At 47.3% G+C, this 22,467-nt stretch overlaps 7 protein-coding genes across 7 annotated transcripts; 5 read left to right on the top strand and 2 right to left on the bottom strand.

Moving 5' to 3' along the window:
* Positions 1-267: 267 nt before the first annotated feature.
* On the bottom strand, positions 268-2,176 carry PENARI_c019G05977 (DUF3176 domain-containing protein; the record flags this gene model as incomplete). The annotated part of the gene is made up of 2 exons (XM_022634795.1): positions 268-318; positions 395-2,176. The coding sequence occupies 2 exons, from the start codon at positions 2,174-2,176 to the stop codon at positions 268-270; spliced, it is 1,833 nt and encodes a 610-aa protein (XP_022485393.1).
* Positions 2,177-4,480: 2,304 nt separating this feature from the next.
* PENARI_c019G02022 (DUF3140 domain-containing protein) lies at positions 4,481-4,950 on the top strand (the record flags this gene model as incomplete). Its single annotated transcript, XM_022634725.1, has 3 exons — positions 4,481-4,509; positions 4,562-4,678; positions 4,749-4,950. 3 exons carry the CDS (start codon positions 4,481-4,483, stop codon positions 4,948-4,950), a joined length of 348 nt encoding a protein of 115 aa, XP_022485401.1.
* Positions 4,951-8,684: 3,734 nt separating this feature from the next.
* PENARI_c019G04713 (uncharacterized protein) lies at positions 8,685-9,584 on the top strand (the record flags this gene model as incomplete). The annotated part of the gene is made up of 5 exons (XM_022634772.1): positions 8,685-8,736; positions 8,794-8,977; positions 9,044-9,082; positions 9,134-9,419; positions 9,489-9,584. The coding sequence occupies 5 exons, from the start codon at positions 8,685-8,687 to the stop codon at positions 9,582-9,584; spliced, it is 657 nt and encodes a 218-aa protein (XP_022485413.1).
* A 1,865-nt stretch (positions 9,585-11,449) lies between these two features.
* PENARI_c019G06819 (SDR family NAD(P)-dependent oxidoreductase) lies at positions 11,450-12,539 on the top strand (the record flags this gene model as incomplete). The annotated part of the gene is made up of 3 exons (XM_022634807.1): positions 11,450-11,892; positions 11,948-12,261; positions 12,532-12,539. The coding sequence occupies 3 exons, from the start codon at positions 11,450-11,452 to the stop codon at positions 12,537-12,539; spliced, it is 765 nt and encodes a 254-aa protein (XP_022485408.1).
* A 683-nt stretch (positions 12,540-13,222) lies between these two features.
* Positions 13,223-15,632, top strand: PENARI_c019G04607 (uncharacterized protein; the record flags this gene model as incomplete). The annotated part of the gene is made up of 5 exons (XM_022634769.1): positions 13,223-13,421; positions 13,600-13,872; positions 13,989-14,821; positions 14,877-14,949; positions 15,004-15,632. The coding sequence occupies 5 exons, from the start codon at positions 13,223-13,225 to the stop codon at positions 15,630-15,632; spliced, it is 2,007 nt and encodes a 668-aa protein (XP_022485255.1).
* A 1,127-nt stretch (positions 15,633-16,759) lies between these two features.
* Positions 16,760-18,902, bottom strand: PENARI_c019G08736 (uncharacterized protein; the record flags this gene model as incomplete). Its single annotated transcript, XM_022634841.1, has 10 exons — positions 16,760-17,019; positions 17,078-17,146; positions 17,198-17,292; positions 17,347-17,464; positions 17,521-17,687; positions 17,753-17,779; positions 17,833-18,254; positions 18,499-18,603; positions 18,670-18,745; positions 18,838-18,902. The coding sequence occupies 10 exons, from the start codon at positions 18,900-18,902 to the stop codon at positions 16,760-16,762; spliced, it is 1,404 nt and encodes a 467-aa protein (XP_022485403.1).
* Positions 18,903-20,823: 1,921 nt separating this feature from the next.
* On the top strand, positions 20,824-22,112 carry PENARI_c019G11771 (zinc-dependent alcohol dehydrogenase; the record flags this gene model as incomplete). The annotated part of the gene is made up of 4 exons (XM_022634898.1): positions 20,824-20,971; positions 21,055-21,428; positions 21,488-21,566; positions 21,628-22,112. The coding sequence occupies 4 exons, from the start codon at positions 20,824-20,826 to the stop codon at positions 22,110-22,112; spliced, it is 1,086 nt and encodes a 361-aa protein (XP_022485402.1).
* Positions 22,113-22,467: the final 355 nt, after the last annotated feature.

Here is a 22,467-nt window from a genome sequence, read left to right as displayed (position 1 = left end):
TAATGATTCGGCACGTTTGGGTCACGGATATATGGAGCTATTGGATCAACGAGTATCACAAACCTGACGAGAAAACAAAAGAGATAGAAACCTGCAACCTTCTCTCCTTAAATACATGTTCGTCAGCTCCCATCCTTTCCCAACTTCCCCGAATCCTGTTCCGCTTCTTGGCTGTTTTCCCGGAATATTCCCGGTTGAGGGCATGGCCGATAACCGTAACCCAGCCCATAGCCTGTGAAACGAGCCTGCAAGAAGGACTCTAACATCTCAATACCCACGCTCATTCATAAACCCCAAATTATCAGATTTGATGGCCTTCTTTTGTAAGTTAATATAATGCACCCATTATTATATCACCCACTCGCCCTTTTTCACGCAATCCAAGACTTCTGACAGCGCGATATTGACCATCTTCAGGGGGAAGAAAGCTTGACATTTCTATTTCAGAACCATTTTCCTGATCCGAGGTCGGACCTGTGAAGACCTGATCATGTTGACTATCTGCAGCACTTGTAGAGCCTTTCGGTTGTTGGGTTGAGTGCTGAGACACAATAGGTGCAGCAGCGCCCTCTTCTGGACCAATAATCTCGCCATACCGAAGCGGCACACGTCCAACACAAGCAAGAAGGTCGTCGATAGTGCCGTTGGAACTTCCCTTCTGTAAAAGCGGCGCACCGAGGGCCCTTGCAATATCGAAAGCATCGAGCGAGACATTCCTACCGAGTCTGTGCCAGCCTACAAGCAGGATGGCAATTGCGAAAGCCTGCAGCACCATGATTGCTAGTGTGGCCGCGAGAAACCTGTAGTGACTCTCGTAGGCGTTGACTAGTCTCGTTTCCTGAGCGAGGGGGTGCTGTGGTATGACGGACGAGGAATTGGCAGCGGATTGCGCGACGGCGCTGCGAAACATGAGTTCACGAATTGTATTCACGAGATCTTCGGTTGGGTCATCCCATGTCATTGTGCAGTTGCTGTACGTGGACGCTGATGAGGTCAAGTAGTTGCTTGAGGCTTGTCCAGCGGCCGATAGGATGTATGGGACGGCGGTATGACCAGCAGCCCTCATTGCGGTGCTAGAGTTGTAGAGAATATTTGCTACAAAGTATATTCCGCCTAGCATGGTCTTGAAACCGCCGGCTCCTACGCTACCGGTGAACAAGGTATCGTATCCTCCCGCTATTCCGGCGGATGAGAATTTGGTAATCTCGACTGTGTCATTTTGGCCTATTTGCCAGGCTGAAATTGTCGCCTTGCCGTTCGCGACTGTCACGTTATAGTGAACTGTGGCTAAGCGAAGGATGCATTGCCGGTGGATCAAATTCCCACTACACGAGGCGGAAGGTTTGTAAAGAGCGGTGGTGTTGATTGTGCTGAAGTAGGCTACCTCCTGTGAGCCACCAAAATCCAAGGTCACGCTGAAAGGTGTAATGGTATTGGCTTTAGCTGAGTAAAGTCTGCCGAAGTCATATGGCACGGTGCTTTCGGTGCAACCGACATCAAATCCCGTTGCTGGAAGGGTTAGTATGCACGTTGAGTTGGTAGGACATGCTTCAACGGGCAGGACGACCGCCTCCCGATTTGAATATGCTCGACTGACATTCCCGAACAGGGGCGTCAGCAGGTCGGGCCCAATGTTACCACCAGCATAGCCACTGAAGTCAGCGGGGAGCGAAGCATTGGACACCTGAATCGTGACAATTATTTCGTCAGGCCCGAATGTCTTCAGCGCAGTGGTAGAAGCTCTCTGGATGAGGGGCCCGTCGATGATGCTGACCATCAAGGAAATCACCGCCGCAAAGACAAATTTATTAAACGTGCGGGACGGCTTGAGGAAGGCAGAGAAGTTGCGTTGAATGTCCAAGTCAAACTGCAGCCTACGCAGTTCGGCGCCTTGCATGGCCTTGAGCCACCATGAGATCTCATACCCTTGACTCAAAGCAATCGTGAGGCAGAGGTTTGCAATTCCTACAATGAGGGACAACAACACAGACACGGATATGGGCATTGAGGAACGAGGCCATGCGCTGACCTCCTTGCCGTTTGAATTGGCGAGAATAGCGGCCAACCCCACGCAACAGATTGCGAATACGATGATGTTTAAGACACCCTTCCAAGGAGCCCTTCTCCAGAAGCCTAGTTCCCATGCGATGCCCTGGTCGCCGACTGCTTGGTGCATTGTTGTTGGCACGGAAGCTTGAGACCCTTGTGCTAGCATAACATAAACCTTAGAGATTCTCAGCCAAGGGCACCACCTGAAACCAGGTGAGGTTTTTGGAGTTGACAAAGACTAGGGTTACAAGAAGCTCCGGCAAAGTTGGCGGGGGTGTTCCTAGCTAACCCTCTCCAGACGGACCAAGTATATGTTTTAGGGAATTGCCTGTAGCCACTACATTTGCCCGAGTAAGCGCCCCCGGAGAAGCTAACCAGACTCGTCCATATAAGACGCCTCACAGAATATCCGTGCGTGTTGAAGGAGGAGCAGGGATCGTGCCAACACTTCAATTCTTTTTTCTTTTTCTCGCTCGCGGTGGCAGATGCGTGGGACAGGCGCTTGCAGCCACTAACCAGTAAAATATTTTGATCAAATGACACGCGAAAATGCGTGTTCAGAGGTAATGTTATTGTCGCCAGCACTGTTAGTTAAAGGAAGATAGGAAGCCAAAAGTCTGCCGTGATTAAATGATCTTGCTGGTTGGTAACGGGGATCTTTCCAGCGCCCAGTCAAAATAACACTTCACACTTTGTCTTGCCAAAGTTCGACGGGCGTCACGATAGGATGGGTATCCTCACAGCCAAACACCAGACTTGTCAGGAGTTGAATTGGAACAGAATTGTTCAAAAATAATATTGACTAGAGAGTAAATGCAGTTGAACTGGCCGATCAAGCGCTGTTTCTCAGACTGGCTACGGATCCGAATATCATCTCGTTGGCACAATATTTCTGACAATGCAGGACATCGAGTTCAACTGAGCTCTTGATGGACAAAGATGATCAACGGAAGACGACGGTAGGGCCGAACAGAAGAACCTAGAGACTGACAAGTTAGGTTAGTCAGAGAACAGTTGGATACAAACGGGGTTGATGATAATGTAAAAGCTGCAGGGCAAGTGTTAATGGTGATGAACTTGCTAGCGCCAAACGAGGAAAAGACCAGCGACCAGTGAGAAAGAAGCACTTTCCACCAACACCAAAAAATTCAAATTAAAAATAAAATAAATAAATAAATGGAATATAAACAATTCCAGAAATCCCCCGTTAAACAGACAGACTGCTCGAGGTAGAGGAGAGTGGGGGTTGATATGGATTGGCCAAATCTCATCATATTCCCCACCAGCGCGAACGGGCGCTGCAGTCAGCACTCTTGGCGATCTGAGCGGTCATCGCCGAATCGCGAGTAGGATTAAGCCGCGAGGCTGCGAGTCTAGACACCACGTTGCCAAACAGTCGTCAATATGGCGTTTGCTGGACATGAACACGTGTAAGGCGGGTCGGTCTGACACCATCCGATAGAATTTACCCTGCTGAGCCAGAGACCTCGCTAGCTGAAACTCGCTGCATGGCCAAAAACCGGGCAGAAGGAACCACAGCTTAGAAATTGAAAGACTTCTTAGGAAAGAAAGATGAAAATGTGCACCCAGTGTGACATGAGTAGGTGGGATTGGATGGCCATTAAGAGAACATGGTTTAGGTTGTACATCCGCTATCAAAGCATGACGCCAGGTCTGCCGTGGATGTGCACGAATCAACTGACGTCTTTGAAAGAGTGGAGCAGAATGGCCCTAAGGGATGTGTCTGGGGCGAGGTGCGTTGGTCACTGGCGGCACAGCCGTCGACCTAATAAGGCGCCGTACTTGCCCCACTAAACTAGGCACGTCCCGAGGGTTCATTAGCAAAGAAGCCATACGAGGTGTTTGACCTTATAGGCGGCACTAGTATAGGGGGGTGGGTTGATTTATTTCGTGTTATAATATCGGATGGCTAATAGATATAGATTGATTATGATCATATTAGGTCAATTGGAGGTAGATGTTGATAAGTGCATTATAGCATATATTAAGTTAATGAAAATGATTTTTGATAAGTCGTCAAAACGGGGCCTATTCAGCCTTTTTAGTAAGATTGAGCCCTAATTCAATGCTAAAAGATGAATATCCGCATTATTCGATGCCCACCAAGATGATGATAAGTCAACCTCACATCGAGGGGTTGCTGGTAAAAGGCTGGCATTTCGGTGTAATTGATGAGATATCGGATCTAGAGCGCACTTTTAGCGATTTGGCAAAAGATATGAATAAATCTTTCCCATTTTTTAACGTTGTTCCATCTATTTTAGATAATCTCAATAACAAAGGCAACCTAAATTCATATACAAACATAATAATGACGTCACGTCACCCATCCGAAGACTTGGGAATGATGCACTATACAAGCTTTTCACTTTCCTTTTTTTTCTCCAGCACCAAAGCATAAATTGAAAAAATGGTGAAGGACAGAGAAACCGTCATTAAGTATGCTCTGTCGTACGTATAGTTTATAGAAAGAGACTGACGAAGTCCTCAGCGAGTTCAACGATCTCGTCAACATGACCGCGAATGAGCTTCAAGACTGGCTTCAAGGGGAGCCATCACGGTCAGCAGGCTGGACAGGCGGCTTTGGTGAGACTGTTGGTCATGAGAGGTTAGTCCCGTGGATTTTGGGTGGCCGATGCCTATCTCAGCAGTGAAGCCATCACTAACAGGATCGATAGCGGTCGGCGGATCGTGGAGATTCTCGAGCACAATCCCACGAAGAAGCCGTCTGGGTACCGAAATCAGGATATCGACCACATGCATCGCGTAGTGTCCTACTGCAAGCGGCATCTAGCGCAGGAGGAGCGAGCAAAGCTGGACACGGAGAGCAGGAGTTACCGATCACTCAAAAATTGGGGCCACGATGCGCTGAAAGAGTGAAAGTGGTTAACTTATACGGTGTACATGTGCATGTAGCAAGCTGGTAAACGCGGCTGGATTGAGCGCGAGATCATCCCCGGCCCTGGTCACTCTCACACCTGTCCACATTTCTTTTGGGATTTTCTGTACAGTGCTGCACTTCTCGCTGACATTTCAAATATCTGCGCCGAACACCAGAAGACCTGGTCCAGTAGGCCTGAGACTCTGACTACCAATTCAGCTTTCCCTCAATTCATCACTCTGTCCCTATACATCATTTACATTCCCTACTTTTAGGTACGTTCAATATCAATTAACCTGTATAAGCAATCAAGTTTTCCAGTCTCTCTGAACAAAAATAGCCATCGTATTACAGTTGTATGGGCTATGCCCTGAACCTCACGCTAAGATAATACGCACGCTAACCCTCACCTGGTAGACAAATAAAGAGTTCCCTGATTCTGGGAGGTACCTTGTTGCTTAGTTCATGACTTCCTAAGTAAGCCAAAATAAGCACACTAAGCGGATGCATGAGTTGATATAAATGACAGTGGCCATTAACCTAATTCTTTAGCCTCATAAACAAGGCTTCTATTTTGATAGCGTCTACCCAATCTTGCGAATTCTCTCCTCTTGCGAATTCTCTCCTGAAATCTGAAGAGATCCTTTCAGGTAAATTTTGCAACCTTCAACCCTATGCAGCCGTGCAAGAAGAGGTACCGTAGCTGTCGGTGGGACCGATCGGAGGTAAGATGTGTTCAAGGAGGCTGTGACCGCTGGTTTGCAACAATCGACAAGAATGTGGTCCATTAACAGGGCAATATAACCGCTAAAGAATTTCCAATTGTAGTAACACATCTGTTGTGCAAGGCTTAAGAACAGAAGAGACTCCACCCCCATCCTGGGGGATGGGGCTTGAACGTGGGACGATAGCCCTGCGACGGAGAATCCATCATCTCATTTGGGGATTCACAGGGGACAAATACAGGGCTTAACTTTAGAATGTCCATACATTACTATATAGGGCAAAGTACCGCATTTTTATACGTACTCACATTTGTTCGCTTGGCTAATTTGCGGCACGTATCACAGGAAGATGGGTATTGTTTCGCTAATGTTCGGTATCTGTGAATCGACAGATATGAAAGTTATCATGTATTGCCGTTTCATAGTATCATATGTTGTTACGAAGCTTTGAGGACGAATATTAGTTACACACCGCAGATTTTCTAATACCGGTGAAGGACATTTATATAGAGTTTTGGCAATGGCAGCATTCCTACCAGACGACATTACCTTTTTTTTTCTCTGTAATGTCGATCGCCCAGGGCGCAGATGAGATCGGGTCGTGTTTTGTCCACGCGTTCGTTGAAAGAGTGGGCTCCCGTGCGTCGAACAAATGCTACATAAACCTCAGGCAGCTCCATAGCTATCAAGCTACCGGCATGAGCAACAAGCCTTGCAAGTATTGCCGAGATCAAGGCACAATAGGAGACTTTCATACCTAGCTGCCCAAACTGCCTGCGTGACCACGGCTTAAATCCTATATTCGACCGGAATATACACGTCTTTTCGAACTAGTACAAGAAATCGTCAGAAAAGCCCGAAACTTTTCTCACTCCCCACTTTTCGGTCGCTTGACACCAGAAGTTACCGGGAGATTTCGGTAATGCCACTCGCTAAGAAAGAGGCCTTCGGGATCAACTTCCTTTTGGATCTTCACCCATTGATCCATGTCTTTTCCGTATAGTTTATGGAGCTCAGATGACGCGACTGTTCTGAAATTTTTCGCCCAGTGCGGACGCCCACCCAGCTCCCGCATGAGGTACTCAAAGGCTTGGTAATATTGGTCTGTGCAGGGTGGATCACGCAAATACGGACGATAAAGTGTTGCGTTCAGATAAAGAGTTGGTCTGTCATGGCATGTAGGGTCAAGGAGAGGCCTGGGGGTTGTGACGATGGATGTATTCACCACCCTAACCTCGATAGCGCAATTCACCCAAACGCCTTTGCTGCTGAATGGTATCTGCGCAGTCTGATTGTCCCCATGGAGCCACGCAGAAAGGCGTAAAATGGCTTCAGGGCCATTCTCAAGAGGCAATGCCCATTCATTCACTAACTGTGGATAGGAAGGATCCATCATAAGTCCTTCACGGGCAGGACTCACGCCAGTGAGGGTCTTGCTAGTGGCACCAAAGCCATATTGAAGTCCCGAAATACCCCATTCAGTCCAAGGGAGAATGAAAGGAAAAATATTTGCCAGAGCAAGGGCAAACTGATAGGAATGATAAAAGCACAGGTCGATATAGGAAGCCCTTTGGTTGTCTTGCCTCAGCATCGGACGAGAGGTCTTTTCGGCTTGCCATATAATAGCACTACGCTCATATGGCAGCCAAAGAACGCGAATGAAGTCGTGGGAATTCCATAAGCCGGATGACCCGATTGAGAGTGCTGTCGAAAGCTTTTGTTTTGATTTTCTCCATTCAACGTTGAATGCGTTCTCGGCCCTCAGCGTTATCTCCACTACGACCCCTATGGCATCAAGAGATAGCAGGGCAGCCCGAAACAATGTCGGGTTTGAATTGCCACTACAATAAACCAGTTCTCCATTAGGAAGTACCAAGCTTAGCGATTCAACATACTCAGAAAGCAGCCCATGTTGTAGGGAGCTACCATGAGTACCTGTTGCAAGCGCTCCAGCGATTGACTGGCTGTCGATGCTCCCTAGATTGGCCAAAGTTAAATGATGCCGTTCCAACTCCCTTCCCAGGGTTCTTAGTCGAATGCCAGCTTGGACTTTAACAAGATTGTTGTCAACTTCAAGTATGCTATTGAAGTCGTCAAGGTTGATGATCCAGCTCGAGGTACAGGTGAGATCAGATGGCGAATGACCACTTCCCACAGTGATTAAGGTACGGCGACATCGACTAGCAAGCACCACTATTTGCTGTATTTCGCTAATGGTGCGGGGCTGTATGTAGAGTTCTGGCCGTGCAAAAAAGGTTTTGGCCCATGTGTGATGTAAATGGTCGCATGAAGCTCGAAACGGGACTGTTGGGTTAAGTTTCGATAGCTCACGTTTGATAGAAGGATCCATTGGTTCTGAGATTGGTTAAATCTGAAGATTTTGCGCAGCTTTTTGCTCTCTTTCCAAAAGAATCCGACCGGAGCACTGCGTTGAGGATATGTGAAGACCTTACGCAAGCATTGGACATACACAACCCTTATCGCCCAGTCCCCACGAGATAAAGGGTAAGCTTAAAAAGAGAGAAATGTATCAAGAAACGTCATAATGACCGAAACCTCGATTTTTACTTTTTAGACTCCTCTTGGCTTGGTCTTATATTTTACTTGTTGACATTGCTATATTTATGACGCAAACAGGCGGAATCTTTTCAACGGCATTGATTTTATCTTGATTCGGTAGGTTTGGCTTCATTCAAAGGAGAATTATTCCGTGACCGGCCATTTGCTACAAAACACGATCACGGACCTGGTGACGTCACGCTCGAGTAAAGCTACATTACATGTTCCCCCAGTAAGTGCTCTTTCTATAAGTATCACCCGCCAATTTGCTGATGAACCGCGAAGGGTGGCTGATGCTCATCTAGGTTGTGTCGGCTCTGATAGTTCTGCGAAACATTGTCGCTATGGCTAGTACCTTCATTCACCGCCTGTTTCCAAACACAAAACGGATTGACTTCTTTTCAAACCTTCAAAATAATACAAGTACATTGACTTGTGGAGCAATACTCATGACAACGGTTATGTGGGCAGTCTATGACTATCGAGACTGGTTGTACTATGGTGAGAAAGATCTCAATGGGTCCATAAGTGCCGGCCCTGAACTAACTTCAATTCTAGGAACCGGTGGAACACCATCCACTATCAGCGGTTGGCTAAAAATGAATAAATTACGTGTCCTACAGACTTTTAACTACCTCTGTGGAGATGACTTGCGGGATCCTTCTACATTGCCCCGGACTGGGCCTCAGTACCTCAGGTCTCTGACGGTCAGACCAGGCGGGCATCCGTCCCTCAGACCTAGGTGAGGAATGGAATCTTACCGCATAATCATATATGCCTGACCATAAATTCAAGAACACTGCCACAGCGCCAGTTTCCAGAGCCCATTGAGCCGCGGGCTCGAGAAGTATGTTGATAAAGGCAATCCCCATAAGGCAATTCAACTACCCTAACGCAGCCACAAGGTCCTTTTCGGCTTGATGAAACAGTTACATTCCCAATACCCGGACACCCTCCGTCTTAGCTTATCCAATGCTGAAGGTAGTACCGCGGACGCCATCTATGCGCGTCCGGAATCTCCAGCCTGCAATCCCGAAGCGCAGAAAGTCGGCTACGAAATTGCCCATGTCCATCCCGAGGACAATTCACTTCATATGCTACTCTCTCCAGCTGACGCTCGCGCCGTTGTAGAAGCGGGTTGGGGCCGTCGATTTGCGGATCCATCGTCGGTGCCCCCGGGATGGGTCAGTTTCTTTCAAAGTTGGCATAGTTCTTATTACTAAAATGGACGCTAATGAGGAGGGATCTCATAGATCATGGTATATGCGCCACGGGACCTCGAGGAGGTTAACCTAGTCAAGCGGATGGTCGAGGCTGCGGTTCGATGGACAACTGGGGCAGACATTTAGGTTCTATCAAGCCCACAGCGTCACAGTCCTGGAGTTTGCATGCTGAGCTCATTATTTGTCCATCTTGTGAAGAACAGTAGTACTCAAGCTTATCCTTGAAATGGTTGTAAACCCTCCATGGCTGCCAGGTCTTCCATTTGCAGACACATACAGCCCGGTTCAATCTTCAGATCTTCAGATCTGCAATTCTTTTCGACATATCTGCATGCCCCAATTATACAGCTCTTCAGTAACACCGGCTCCAATAACAAGGTCGTCCTTCATGCTCCTGTAGAATACAACGTTGCGAAAGAAGTCAGGCTGGAAAACATCATCTTGATCGAGAAAGATAGTGTGATACTGCTGAGGGCAGACTGTGAAATCTCCTGTCCGGGCTCGATCAGAAAGGAGAATCAGATCTGGGACGTCGACGATTTCCCAACGAAGGAAGTCCTGAAGGAATAAGCAGGGCTCTCTGGAAATTTGGTATATAACCCAACCTGTCCATGCGGTATCAACAAGTATTACACCTATCCGACGGTGAGATAGATTTCCTGTTCCTTGTTACAGTTGAGTCCTTCGGATGAACAGACAATGTTAGATGTAATTTTCGTACATGGAGTGGTTACGGTAGTGTGTTGGTGCTACATGCTGGTACCGACACCTGGTCGGATAATTACTATCGCTGAATATATTTTGAGATATCGCTGCGAGCAATTATGAACATTTTTATTGCAATGTATTTCTGCATCCTCTCCCTGCCTCAGTTTCAATTGATGTTGTTCTCCTGGCCAGTTGGGCATGCTCGTCGACTCTGGCTGAGGCATCATTTGTCGTCATTAGCTAACATCCATCGTCTTCCACACCTAGGTCCATGGACGCAAGGCCTGTCGGTTCATCATCGTCGTCGACTCCCGCATGTTGAAATTGCGCGCGGAGACATGTTTGGTGCATAAACTTGATCATGTAGCGGGTGGCCTGCGGGTGGGAGACGATCTTGTTGTAATCTATCTCCCTGATACCGATTGCCCACAGCTAATCCCACAATTTCGTGCGTGTAATTACATATTGCGGGCGTTGCATAACGACGTGCGGGAAGGGGAGACGGATTATGCCGAAGAAACATGAAGTGCACACTTTGTACTGAGTGATTTTACTGGCTTCACCCGTTGAGGGCTTAAATATGGAGTCAAGCCGTGCAGTCTGGGCTGCAGATCCTGAAGTGGATAACTCTACAATTGGTGGCTGCTAACAATACGATCTACATAGTGATTTGGCATGAGCTCTTCAATCATTATCTCGCCCCCCAAAAAAGGTCAGCACTAATACACACACTAAAGGCAGTGCCAAGTTCGGTTTTACTGGCTCTTTTTATGTCATGGCGTCGCTGGCCAATCCTGTTGCATTCCTCTCTCGCCTTTCTCTTAAATGCCTATTTTTCATAAAAGCCATTACCACTAGGGTGCACTAAGAGTAAATGTGTGGGGAAGTCAACTGTACAAAATCTCCTCACTGGGAGCCAATAATGCCAGCCACCCTCCGGAGAATCGATTTGCTGCCTTACCACGGCACGAGACATGATTACCCAAGAGGTAATTCTTTTCTTCAAATAAGAACCGAACTGGTAATTCCGATCCTATTTTCGGCCTATTCTGCCCGAGAGAGTACGAAAACTTCGGTGGTGTATATATTGTGAATGGAATTACTAGATGCGGAAATAGGCGGACCCTCAATTCCGATCAAAGGGTCTCTGATGCTCCGGGTGATGACTTTGCCCGCCCAGAAGGTGATTAGAACGGACTATAAGATCTTTCACATCAAGCTTCTATCTGCCGATTTCAATATTGAGTCATTAACACGGCCGTGATCATACCGATAGTGGCGACATGTCTAGTCAACGTGGGATGGATATTCCTGGGGTAGCTCTCGTAACAGGAGGGGCCTCAGGAATTGGCAAAGCGACATGCATTCTTCTCGCGGAAGAAGGAGTGCGCGGACTCGCCATCGCAGATCTGAGCCCTGCAGCTGCTGATGGCGTGAAGGAAGAGTGTTTCAAGGTTGCATCTAACCCCAAATTCAACTGCATCACTATCCCCTTGGACGTTCAGAATGAGCAGTCTGTGAATTCAATGATTGAAACAGTTGTTCGAACTTTCGACCGACTGGACTACGCCGTGAACTGTGCAGGGATCGGGTTGAAGAAGGCCTTGAACGATACAACAATGGACGACTGGAACAAAATGATTGCTGTGAACCTGACTGGAGTATTCGCCTGCGTCAAAGCAGAGACTCAAGCGATGCTCAAGCAAGAGCCCATTGAAAGCCAAAGGTAAGCACAACTTTACACCAGAGATGGGTGAACAACTACTAATGATCATGTACAGGGCTTATCAGCCCCTCCAGTCGGGGGCAATCGTTAACATCGCCTCTTTGGCTGCAGCTGCTGGTCTCCGACATTCTGGGGCCTACACTGCTTCCAAGCATGGCGTTCTAGGCATTACACGAACTGCGGCTCTAGATTATCCCTCCGTGAAGATCAACGCCATTATCCCGGGATACATTAAAACTCCGTTGGTCGATGCTCCCGGTGAGATGAGGAACAATGCTCTCGACAAGGTCAACAACTGGACTCCGATGAAGCGCTTCGGGCTACCTCAGGAAATTGCAGAGGGCATTGTGTGGCTCCTCTGCAGCAGAAGTAATTTTGTCCATGGGTCTGCTTTAACGATGGATGGGGGTTACCTTGTACATTAACTAAATGTTTGTTCTAGTAACTATTATGAATGCAGTTTGTGGCAGATCTTCCTTTACTATTTGATATCCTTTTGCTAGATCTTTCTAGTTTGGTGCCTTTGTTTCCTTTCTCCCATGAATCTATATTGATGAGAACTTCATGGCAGCAGTTAGAGATATATTATCAGTGTCTATTCATAATCATTTATACTGTTGATCATCTCTCCTCTTGTAGATTTATAGGACCGGATCCATGAACTACGAACATGAGTCACTGAAAAAATGGGACAGTGAAAGGACTACTTATCGCTCGGAACTAGATCGGCGGCGTCCAAGTTTTGCCATGGTTCGTAGATACTTTTATTGTAATATTGCCTATAAATGCTGCTTTATACCTGCTATTCCAAAACCTATGGCCGAAAATAACAAGTACCAAATATTGAGCTCAGTTTACCCGGAGAACCCTCGCTGCAAATTGAATAGGGAGGTAAACATCCCGAAGTAAAGAAATAAAGTGTATTTTAACTGAAGTCATCCCCGAACATTTTGTTCTTAGTAAAAACCGTGGCACTCGGTCAGGCTCTTCCGAGACTTGAATAGACTTTTAGACTTGCCTAGGTAGTTTCCAAGTTCTTGCCAGTAAACTCCAGGGTGTGGGGAGTATTGGCGTGATCCATTTCCGGGTGGGTCCAGGTCGGAGCTATTCTTCCGTATTTCCCAGTTCGACAACAGCAGAGCAAAGAAGACAACCAAATTCGGCAAATGGGTAAAAGATCTCTTATGTGGATGGCAAATTCCGGATTTAGCTAGCCGAGCACTTGAAATTGAACAGAAATATAAGGGTCCGTGGCTCGCCTAGACAGAATTTAGATCCAAGATCACTGCTGGTAACTTCCGTGATTTACCACCATCCCCGACGTTCCACGATGGTTGAATACGGGGTTGCTGATGCTCCCACGGAGCCGAACTCCTCTTTGGAGGAAACAAACAAGACTGGTCTATGCCAAAGCTTGGCCAGCGATAAGCAAAACCTCACAGAGGATGAAAAAGCTGTGATCACGGTACGTAGTCTGGTTTTTGACCTCACACATCAAAATGGCGGGGGTCATGGGGGATCAGCCCTCGGTATGGCCGCAATCGGTGTTGCGCTATGGAAATACACTATGCGTTATAACCCCTCGAAACCCGGCTGGATTGATCGCGATAGATTCGTTTTATCAAATGGTATATGATGAAAGCCCCATTCCTTCAAAATTTTGGACGATGTCTTAGTCCATTGCTGATTACTTATATTGCTTTATAGGGCACGCGAGCATGTTCTTGTACATCATGAACTATCTCACTGGATTCGATGACTGGACCATGGATGAGCTAAAAGGCTATGGTGCACCAAAGGAAAATGGCTTCACCACAATTAGCCACGGGCACCCAGAACGCGAAGTCCCGGGTATAGAGATGACGACTGGTCCTTTAGGTCAGGGGATCGCCAATGCAGTTGGCCTTGCTATAGCTTCCAAGAATCTTGGGGCTCGCTTCAACAAGGATAAATTCCCTCTATTTGCCTCTAGGGTTTACTGTATGACGGGAGATGGTTGTCTCATGGAGGGCGTCGCGTTAGAAGGTATCGTTCCCAGTTCTACACCATTGACTTTTCATTTTCTTGTTTCAAAGCTCGAGCTCACCCCTTCTTAGCGATTTCCCTCGCGGGTCACTTGAAATTAAACAACCTCATCGTCACCTACGATAACAACTCAGTGACATGTGATGGCCCTCTCGACTGGATCAACTCCGAAGATATCAATGAAAAAATGCGGGCTTGCGGTTGGTATACCATTGATGTGATGGACGGTGCACATAACGTTCAGGGAATCGTTGCAGCTCTCGCACAGGCGAAACTTGTGTCCGACAAGCCTGTCTTCATCAATATTCGCACTGTGATTGGAGTTGGAACACTTGTTGCCGGGACCGCAAAAGCTCACCACGGCTTGTTTGATAAAGCCAGCATTGAAACATCAAAGCGCCTTATCGGTCTCGAGCCCCAGAGTTCACACACTGTACCCGACTCTATACTGAAATTCTTCCGCGAGCGCAAAGACCATGGGGAGATGCTGCAGCGTGAATGGAATGAAATGTTGGTGGAATATACGTCTTCATTCCCTGACGAGGCGAAGCAAGCTCTGCGTCGGATGGGTGGAGAGCTTGACAGATCGGTCTTGGAAACACTGTCAACCTTGGACAGTGTCAGCCTTCGGGGTCTGGCGACGCGAGAGACGAATGGAATTATCCTTGAGAAATTGTGGGAACTGTGCCCTGCAATATTTGGTGGTGGAGCAGACCTGGTCAACTCCAACAAGGTGAGGTACAAAGATAAAGATGTTTTCCACCCCGCTACAGGGTTCCAGGGAAGATATATTCGCTATGGTATCCGAGAACATGCCATGTGTGCGATATCGAATGGGCTTGCTGGATTCTCTCCCGGAGCATTCATACCCGTGACTGCCACGTTTCTCATGTTTTACATATATGTAAGTCGCTACGAGGGGTGTTATCTGGCGTTGATGGATACTGACAACTGGAAAGGCAGCACCTGGAGTTCGCATGGGTGCCCTTTCCGGGCTTCAGGTAATTCACTGCGCTACTCATGACTCTTTCGGTGTGTGATTCCCCCCTAGAAGATACCTTGCCATCGCTGACAACGGGACTCCAGCTGAGGGTCAAAATGGGCCCACACATCAGCCCGTTGAGCTCGATTCACTATATCGAGCCATGCCCAATCTTACATATATTCGTCCAAGCGATGCAGAGGAGGTTATAGGAGCATGGCAGTATGCAATCACGAACTCCCACAGCTCGACCATGATATCCGTTGCTCGTGATCCTACTGGACCCATTTCGAACACGAACAGACACAAGGTCTCCAACGGATGCTATGTTATTCAAGAACACGAAAACGCATGCATCACCCTCGCTAGCTGTGGATCAAATTTGCATTATACTCTTGCTGCAGCCAAAATCCTAGGGGATAGAGGCTTCCCAGCTCGAGTCGTTAGCGCGCCCAGCTTGGATATCTTTGCCTTGAAAGATACTGAGTATCAGAGATCGGTGTTTCCTATCGACGGTAAGCCAATTGTCAGCATCGAAGAATATGTGCCGACTGTATGGGCGCGCTATGCCACAGCAAGCATTGGCATGAGCACTTATGGCTACTCGGCTTCAAACAAGAGCAACTACCGGCGGTTTGGGCTGGATTCTGAGGGCATCGTGGATAAATGCCTCGGATACTTGAAGCAGGTTGGGAAAGCCAATGCACGCACCTTTGGCTGGCAGCAGCTTTGACCCGTCAGCCTTTGTTTCCTTCCGTGCGCTATATATCCTAATACCTAGGTATTTAGGTCTTGACATGGGTTGATTGGGAATAAGCAAATATCAGAATGCCTGGCATACATGTATTGGAACCTCGAGAGAAAAGCACTCCGCTTCCACCCACCTCAAAAGGAAAAAGATGATTGCTGGACCTTCTTTCTGCCAAACACTTTAAGCTAAGACTCTTCCAGTATTTGTCGCTTGGGTGATGATATGTAATAAAAAGGGGTCAAGCGAGGTAACCTGAGAGGGCTCCTACTACTACATTAGCCATCTTGCAGTAGATACAACAATCACACTGATTGCTAGCCAACCCCATATAGACATTTCCGTGTACGTTGGTTGCTTCTTTGCTCCTGGTACTCCACCTTGAATCCTTCCAAAAAGTAGCAAGAAGGTATATTATGGCGAAGATGCCCAATGATTTACATTTGATAGTTTACAAGGGGTAATATGAATGGTCTTTAAAAAGGTATGTGATTTTACATCCTTGAACTACCAACGAGCTATTAATTGTTGCATTTAGCTCAAAGCCATATACTTGCTTGGCCACTAACTCCCCCACTCGCAATAGTCGCTCGTCCGTTGGACCTGACCGCTGCAAGTAGCAACTTGTTTGTTCCGACATGAGAAAAATGCATTTGTAGTAGGGCAGTACCGAAGTAGCCGTTGAGGATGATCCTATCTCCAGGGATTCCTGATTATGCAGGCTTGTTTGCCAGCTTGTTTGCTAGATGCTGCCTATATAAAGGCATGATTTTAATAGGTTGAATGGTCATAGTTTTATACCCAGAGTGTAGCCTATTCGTCTATCCAGCCTTAGATGTACATATACTCATGTGCACGACCATTAGTACTCAACCTAAATGTTCAAATTTATGGATATTCGTCATGAGATCGGGAATATTTTATAATGAGAGCCGAAGGAAGATCAAACGTTCCAAGATTTGGAATGCGATAGCTATTTAGCACAATAATGGACTTTGGTAAGTCCCATACCGTAACTGTCCATAACATGTTGGAAGATATCTCAAATAATGCTTATGATGCGGGAACAGTGTTGTTTAAGCGACCTGCGTTGACGGTGCTTAATAGCTTCCTTACGCCTTCGCGATTTCAATATGCTCCCCATGGGCATCATTGTCACCATCATCCTTGATTCCTGACTCTTCGTCAGAATTGAGTTCATGCTGATCAATATCCCTCTTCAGGTGGAGGCTCTCCTTCACCCCTTGAGTGAGAGCACCAAGGCCAGTTCCTTTTCCGACAAAGATGCGATCAATCTGCTCGAGCGTGATGCCTTTTGTCTCTGGGTAGCAGAAATATACCAGGGGTATAAATGAGATATTTAACACAACAACTATATGAGATCATGGTCAATCGAGCAAATTGAAAACGTAGCTTTCCAGAGAACTCACAAATAAGATAGTATTTCCATCTAAGCTTATCCAATCCTATTGGTGTAACTGTTACGACAATCCCATTGACTGTACGCATGATTAGAGTTTACTTTCAGGGGTTGGAGGGAATCTGCTCACAGAGCCAGTTGGACGCAGCAGCAGCAGCTCCACCTTTCGTTCTCATTTTCAGCGAGTTTATCTCCGGGGCGTACATCCATGGCACGTTTAGGAAGCTATATGAGTGAGTAATCGTCCCTGACGGGTGACTATGGGGGAAGGAAATGTACCTAAGTGCAAAGGCATCGTCGAATAGGAAAAACATTGCTACCATCATGGCAAGCGCTGGCTTTGTGTCCAGTGCAAATCCAACACACAAAAGAGCCATAATAATGGCTTGTGCGACAGCTGCAAGACCAGCCTCGTCAGCAATTTTCCAAGTTCTGACATCGCAAGTGCCGTACCTCCCCAGATCATGCAGTTGCGACGCCCTGCTTTCTCGATAAACCAGACAGGAGCAAAGGAGATGACGAAGAATTGAGTGGCGGCGACTGCAGAGAGAATAAGGGAAAGGGAGTTGCTAAGGCCGATGTACTGCTCGAGTATGACAGGGAGGTAGTAGCCAATGGAGCTATATTCAGATGGTTTAGGTCAATGTATCTCACAATAAGAATTCAAAGCGCGGGAGCTACGAACTTGATACCACACATCTGCTGCATATATCTGTATTTAAAGTTAGCAGTGGGTAAACATAGGGCACGATGTATTTGACTTACAGCCCACCGACACCAAGCATCATCCGTCGGAAATTCTGCTCGCCGCCATTCGTGAAGATCTTATGCCACGCATCGGCAGAGCTTTCTTCTTCCAAAGCCACTTCAATCTCTCGGGTAATTGATGTGACCTCTGGGTCGTCCTCCGGTAGGTCCTTGAGCTGAGCGATGACTTTCGTCGCCTCGGCGATACTCTTGTGATTGGCAAGCCAGCGCGGGCTTTCCACTAAGAACGGAACCGTAATGAGTAGGTATAGTGCGAATATGCACTGTACAGCAATGGGGCCTCTCCACTGAAAGGATGAGGCGATATATGATGCCCCAAAACAAACCCAGTTTGACATGGCGAGTCCACAAATGATCAAAGCAGCTTCTATGGTGACAAGCTGTCCTCGATGTTGAGCCGAACTAACCTCAGATTGCCACTATAGTGTCAGTCAGAAAGGGGGTCCATGCCTGTGTAGAAGTCTTTCTGACGTGAGAACATACTGTAGGAATGATGGAAGTGTTTACGCCAATCCCAATCCCCGTGACAATCCTACCCGTTATCAGATGCCGGACTGAATATGCTGTCACCTGAAGAATCGTCCCCAGACAAACAACCAATGACCCGGCACACTAATACTTTAATACAAGAAATCAATGGCAGTATTGATGCAGATAACTCACGATGGATTTCTTCCGCCCAATAGGCTCGGAAAAGAAGAACGCTGCTATAGACCCAATCAAGCAGCCCAGGTCGTACAATCCGGTGATCAGGCCTTGGGTGAGGGCCTATTTGAACGGTCAATTCACGTACGCTCCACAACCAGTGAATCTGACCGAGTTCGTATAACTCACATCAGGATGATTGAACTGCTTCACAAATGTACTAGAGCCGATGACTCCTCCCATGACACCTTGGTCGTATCCAAAGCTGTAAGACGGTGATAAGTATCGTGGGAATCGTCAAAAGGAGCACATTCGTACACGTGCGAGAGACGATGGGAAAGGGGGCTTTCGACCTACAGAAGAAAACCCAGACCGCAAGCAGCGGTCACGCCGGCCGTCAACCTCTTTCCACGGAGAGGCATATCGATACTGGGCATTCAGCCTATCAAGAGGTAAACTGCTGTTTCTGAAAGAAGGATAAATACAAGTGGGCGTAATCCAGGAGGATTGCGAAGAGGATTTTCTTAACCTAGATGTCTGGGGAAAGCGTTTAAATATTCTGCTTTGACAGTGCCTGGGTACGTAGCATATATCCGGCTGCTGCACCCCAATAATTGACAGCGCTATAAAGCAATGCGTTGTGGAGTTCTCCTAGTGCAATTGGTAAATCCGGTACGAAAGTAGCAAAACCGGTTGGGCGAATCAGCTCTTTGCCCACATCCTGGGGTATCGTAGCTAGGCGATTTTGAGTCCAACAAATTCATGCCACAGATGCGGGGGTCAATGTGCTTCTTTGCGACGTAAATCCTTATAGTTTAACCTTGGAATATAGGAAGCCTGTTTCGGCGTACCTAGGCTCCACCAGTGGGGCGCCACTCAGGCTTCCGTGACCCCGTACGGAACTGTTTGACATTGCACGCTGGCATGATCCGTAGAGATTTCCGAAACTTTAAAACCAGAGGGTAAGGGTCTAACGATGATCATTGGTGACTCCCTAGTAAGGTCGTGCATTCAGGGCCGGAATTGTGATTTCCGCTCATGATCGGGTGTATCCTCGTGCGAGCCCATGCCTCTTTCGGCTCAAACTTGTTATGTACCTACCGCGCAGGGGGGAAAGCCCGTCGATTACGTAGGGTACTAACCAGGTAAAAGGGTGCAAGATGCATCGATTCGCAGACGAGCTTATTTGAAGGAAAGGAATTACAGTGTACGAAAGGCCTATTTTTACACCCATCAAGCTGGCTACTGATCGGCACTGCATCTGCCATTCTTCGTCGTCATACAGGGGGATTTCTCAAGGGCGTCGATGGGAAGCCTGAGACCAAATAACTTCGTGTTGTTGACAGGAGTGCATTTCCGATTTTTTGAGGGGGAATTGAGAGATGAAGGCATTATCCGTCTAAGAACCGATATGTAGCTATTTTATAGGATAGCGTCCCTACCCACTTAATTAGGAGGTTAGACCTACCTAGGTATAATATGATTCTCTAGAGAACCCTTCTTGGTGACATGTTAAATATCGGCCCGAGAAATGGGGGCCGACCTCATCAGGTCGTTACCCATCCCGAGGTCCGTCATGGACAATCACCTTCCACTGCCGTTGACACCAAATTCTCGCATGAACCAGAGGTAGAGAAACATGAGAAGAGGTTTACTCGTACTTTGCAGGTAAAATTTGTTCTCCGGCAGCCTATAGAAAGATGTTCCGGGCGACCTTTTCAGAAAGAATAACATTTAGTTAAGTCATTTATCGAGCCTAGTTCTTCAACAATTCATCCTCGTTGTCGCACCGGTATTCTCAGCAACTTACGGGAATATACTTGGGGAAATAGCTATATAGTCGATGGCTATGTAATTAAAGGAGGGATGCCTACGATAGCTTTTACTTCCAGTATTCATTCCCTATATTATTGTGTATCACTAAATTATATCCCTTCGCTACTATTGAGAGCGAGATCAAGGGGAAAGATTAGTGAAGGGCAAAGGGGTGCCACATTCCAGGTCCGATGGTCCACTTCCCCACAAAAGTCTTATCGGAGAAGTGCCTCCGAGAAATGTGGCTTCATTACTTAACCCATAGATGGGCTTTCGGCTCAGCGATTCCGGTAAATTATGTTGAACTCATTTTGTATTCTGAGGCTGATTGGCCTTCTTGTTCTCCTTTCTTTTTTTTTTCCGTTGCACCTAGTACTCAATTAGGGACTAGGAGTTCCCTTGATGCAAATACACAGTCTGTGGCGTATAGTCATGAATATAAAGGGACTGAGACTCCTCCCATCCTTCGCCATGTATCCTATCAAAAAGGGTCTCCGATAAATCTCTCCACCCTTGCCCAACATCACAATGGGATCAATAGACATCCCCCAAAGACAAACCGTTGCACTCGTGCGCAATATTGGTGGCAAGGTCGAGTTCGCAGACTATCCAGTTCCTGTCCCAAAAAGCAATGAAGTCCTCGCGAAGGTGCTATACACCGGTGTCTGTCACAGTGGTACGTGCAAGTTCGAATTTGCAAGGAGAAAAATAGCCACGAACATGGCCCATGAACCCGCACCTAACGATGAGCACCAAAAGACTTCCATACCAGAGCTGGCACCGCAGCCGGCCCAGATGGCAATCCAATCACAAATATCAAGTTTCCACACGTTGGCGGACACGAAGGCATCGGTCGAATTGTAGCCCTCGGTCCGGACATCACGCACGGCACCGGCCTCAAGGTTGACGGGCTTGTTGGGATCCGGTTCTCAAGTCGCATTTGCCGACGTTGCGAGTTCTGTCTTGCGGGCACAGAACAGTACTGCGTACAGGGCACGAATCATTTGCATCACGAGGATGGAAGCTTTCAAGAGTACATTGCGTTAGATGCGGATTATCTAACTGTGTTGCCGGATGACGTGGATCCAATGATAATGGGCCCAGTGCTTTGCGCAGGATTAACCGCTTACAAGGTATGTCAAATAAAAAAAAGGAATAAAATGCCATTAGGCTGCTGCTGATGAAGGGATAGGCTGTTTTGAATGTGGATATTCGTCCAGGAAGCTGGTTGGTGGTTGTCGGCGCCGGAGGCGGTCTGGGACATCTGGCAGGTACGATCTCTCTCGGGGATTCAAGGGTGTAATACGGCTCAGTGAACTAACAGTCTGATAGTACAGTATGCGAAGGCACAAGGGGCTCTAGTTATCGGCGTGGACACCGGTCCTGGCAAAAAGGAATTTGTTCTAGGCGTCGGGGCAAAGGAATTCATTGATTTTGCTACCGAAGATCCTGTCAAGAGGGTACAAGAGCTCACCGGTCTAGGGGCGCATGCTGTTGTTGTGACTGCCGGTAGCGCAAAGGCCTTTGCCCATGCTTGCGACATGTTGCGGGTGGGAGGCAGTCTAAGCTGCGTAGGTATTCCTTCGGGTCGTCCATCCCTTGAGACACCGATCTGCACGATTGTGCTCAAAGGGCTGCGAATTACTGGCAATTTAGTTGGTTCACTGAAGGAATGCATGGAGGCTGTTGACTTGGTGCGGCGGGGTGTCGTAAAGCCGGTCATACAAGTTCGACCGTTCAGGGAGCTACCGCAGGTATACGAGGAGATGGAGAAGGGGGACATCGCGGGACGTGTGGTTCTGAAAATTGCAGAGTGATCGGTATCAGTTGGTGAAGCGCATTCGTTATACTATCATTTATTCTTAATAGAGATGCACACGAATAAGAATTTTCCTCGTTCGTATTCGTAACTTTTCTTTGAAGCATCATTGGTATTCGACTATCTGGATGGGTGCGGCTATATTTGTATTCGATTCATAATTATTCGCAAATTTCGGAAATTCATGGCGTTCATAGCGGAGGAAATAATGTAGAAATATTTAGACCCTTTTCATGGAGCTTCGAATCGAACACAAGCTCCTTGCCATTACCGTAGAAAGTGCCATACGAACTTCCTAAACCAAGAGATCCCCTTCGTAGTCTATCAGTCTAGTAGATCGAGACCGCTTCTAC

This window comes from Penicillium arizonense (genome assembly GCF_001773325.1).
Source record: "Penicillium arizonense strain CBS 141311 chromosome Unknown PENARI_contig019, whole genome shotgun sequence".
Classification (NCBI taxonomy): Eukaryota; Fungi; Ascomycota; class Eurotiomycetes; order Eurotiales; family Aspergillaceae; genus Penicillium; species Penicillium arizonense.
This window is presented reverse-complemented; position numbering and strand designations above follow the sequence as displayed.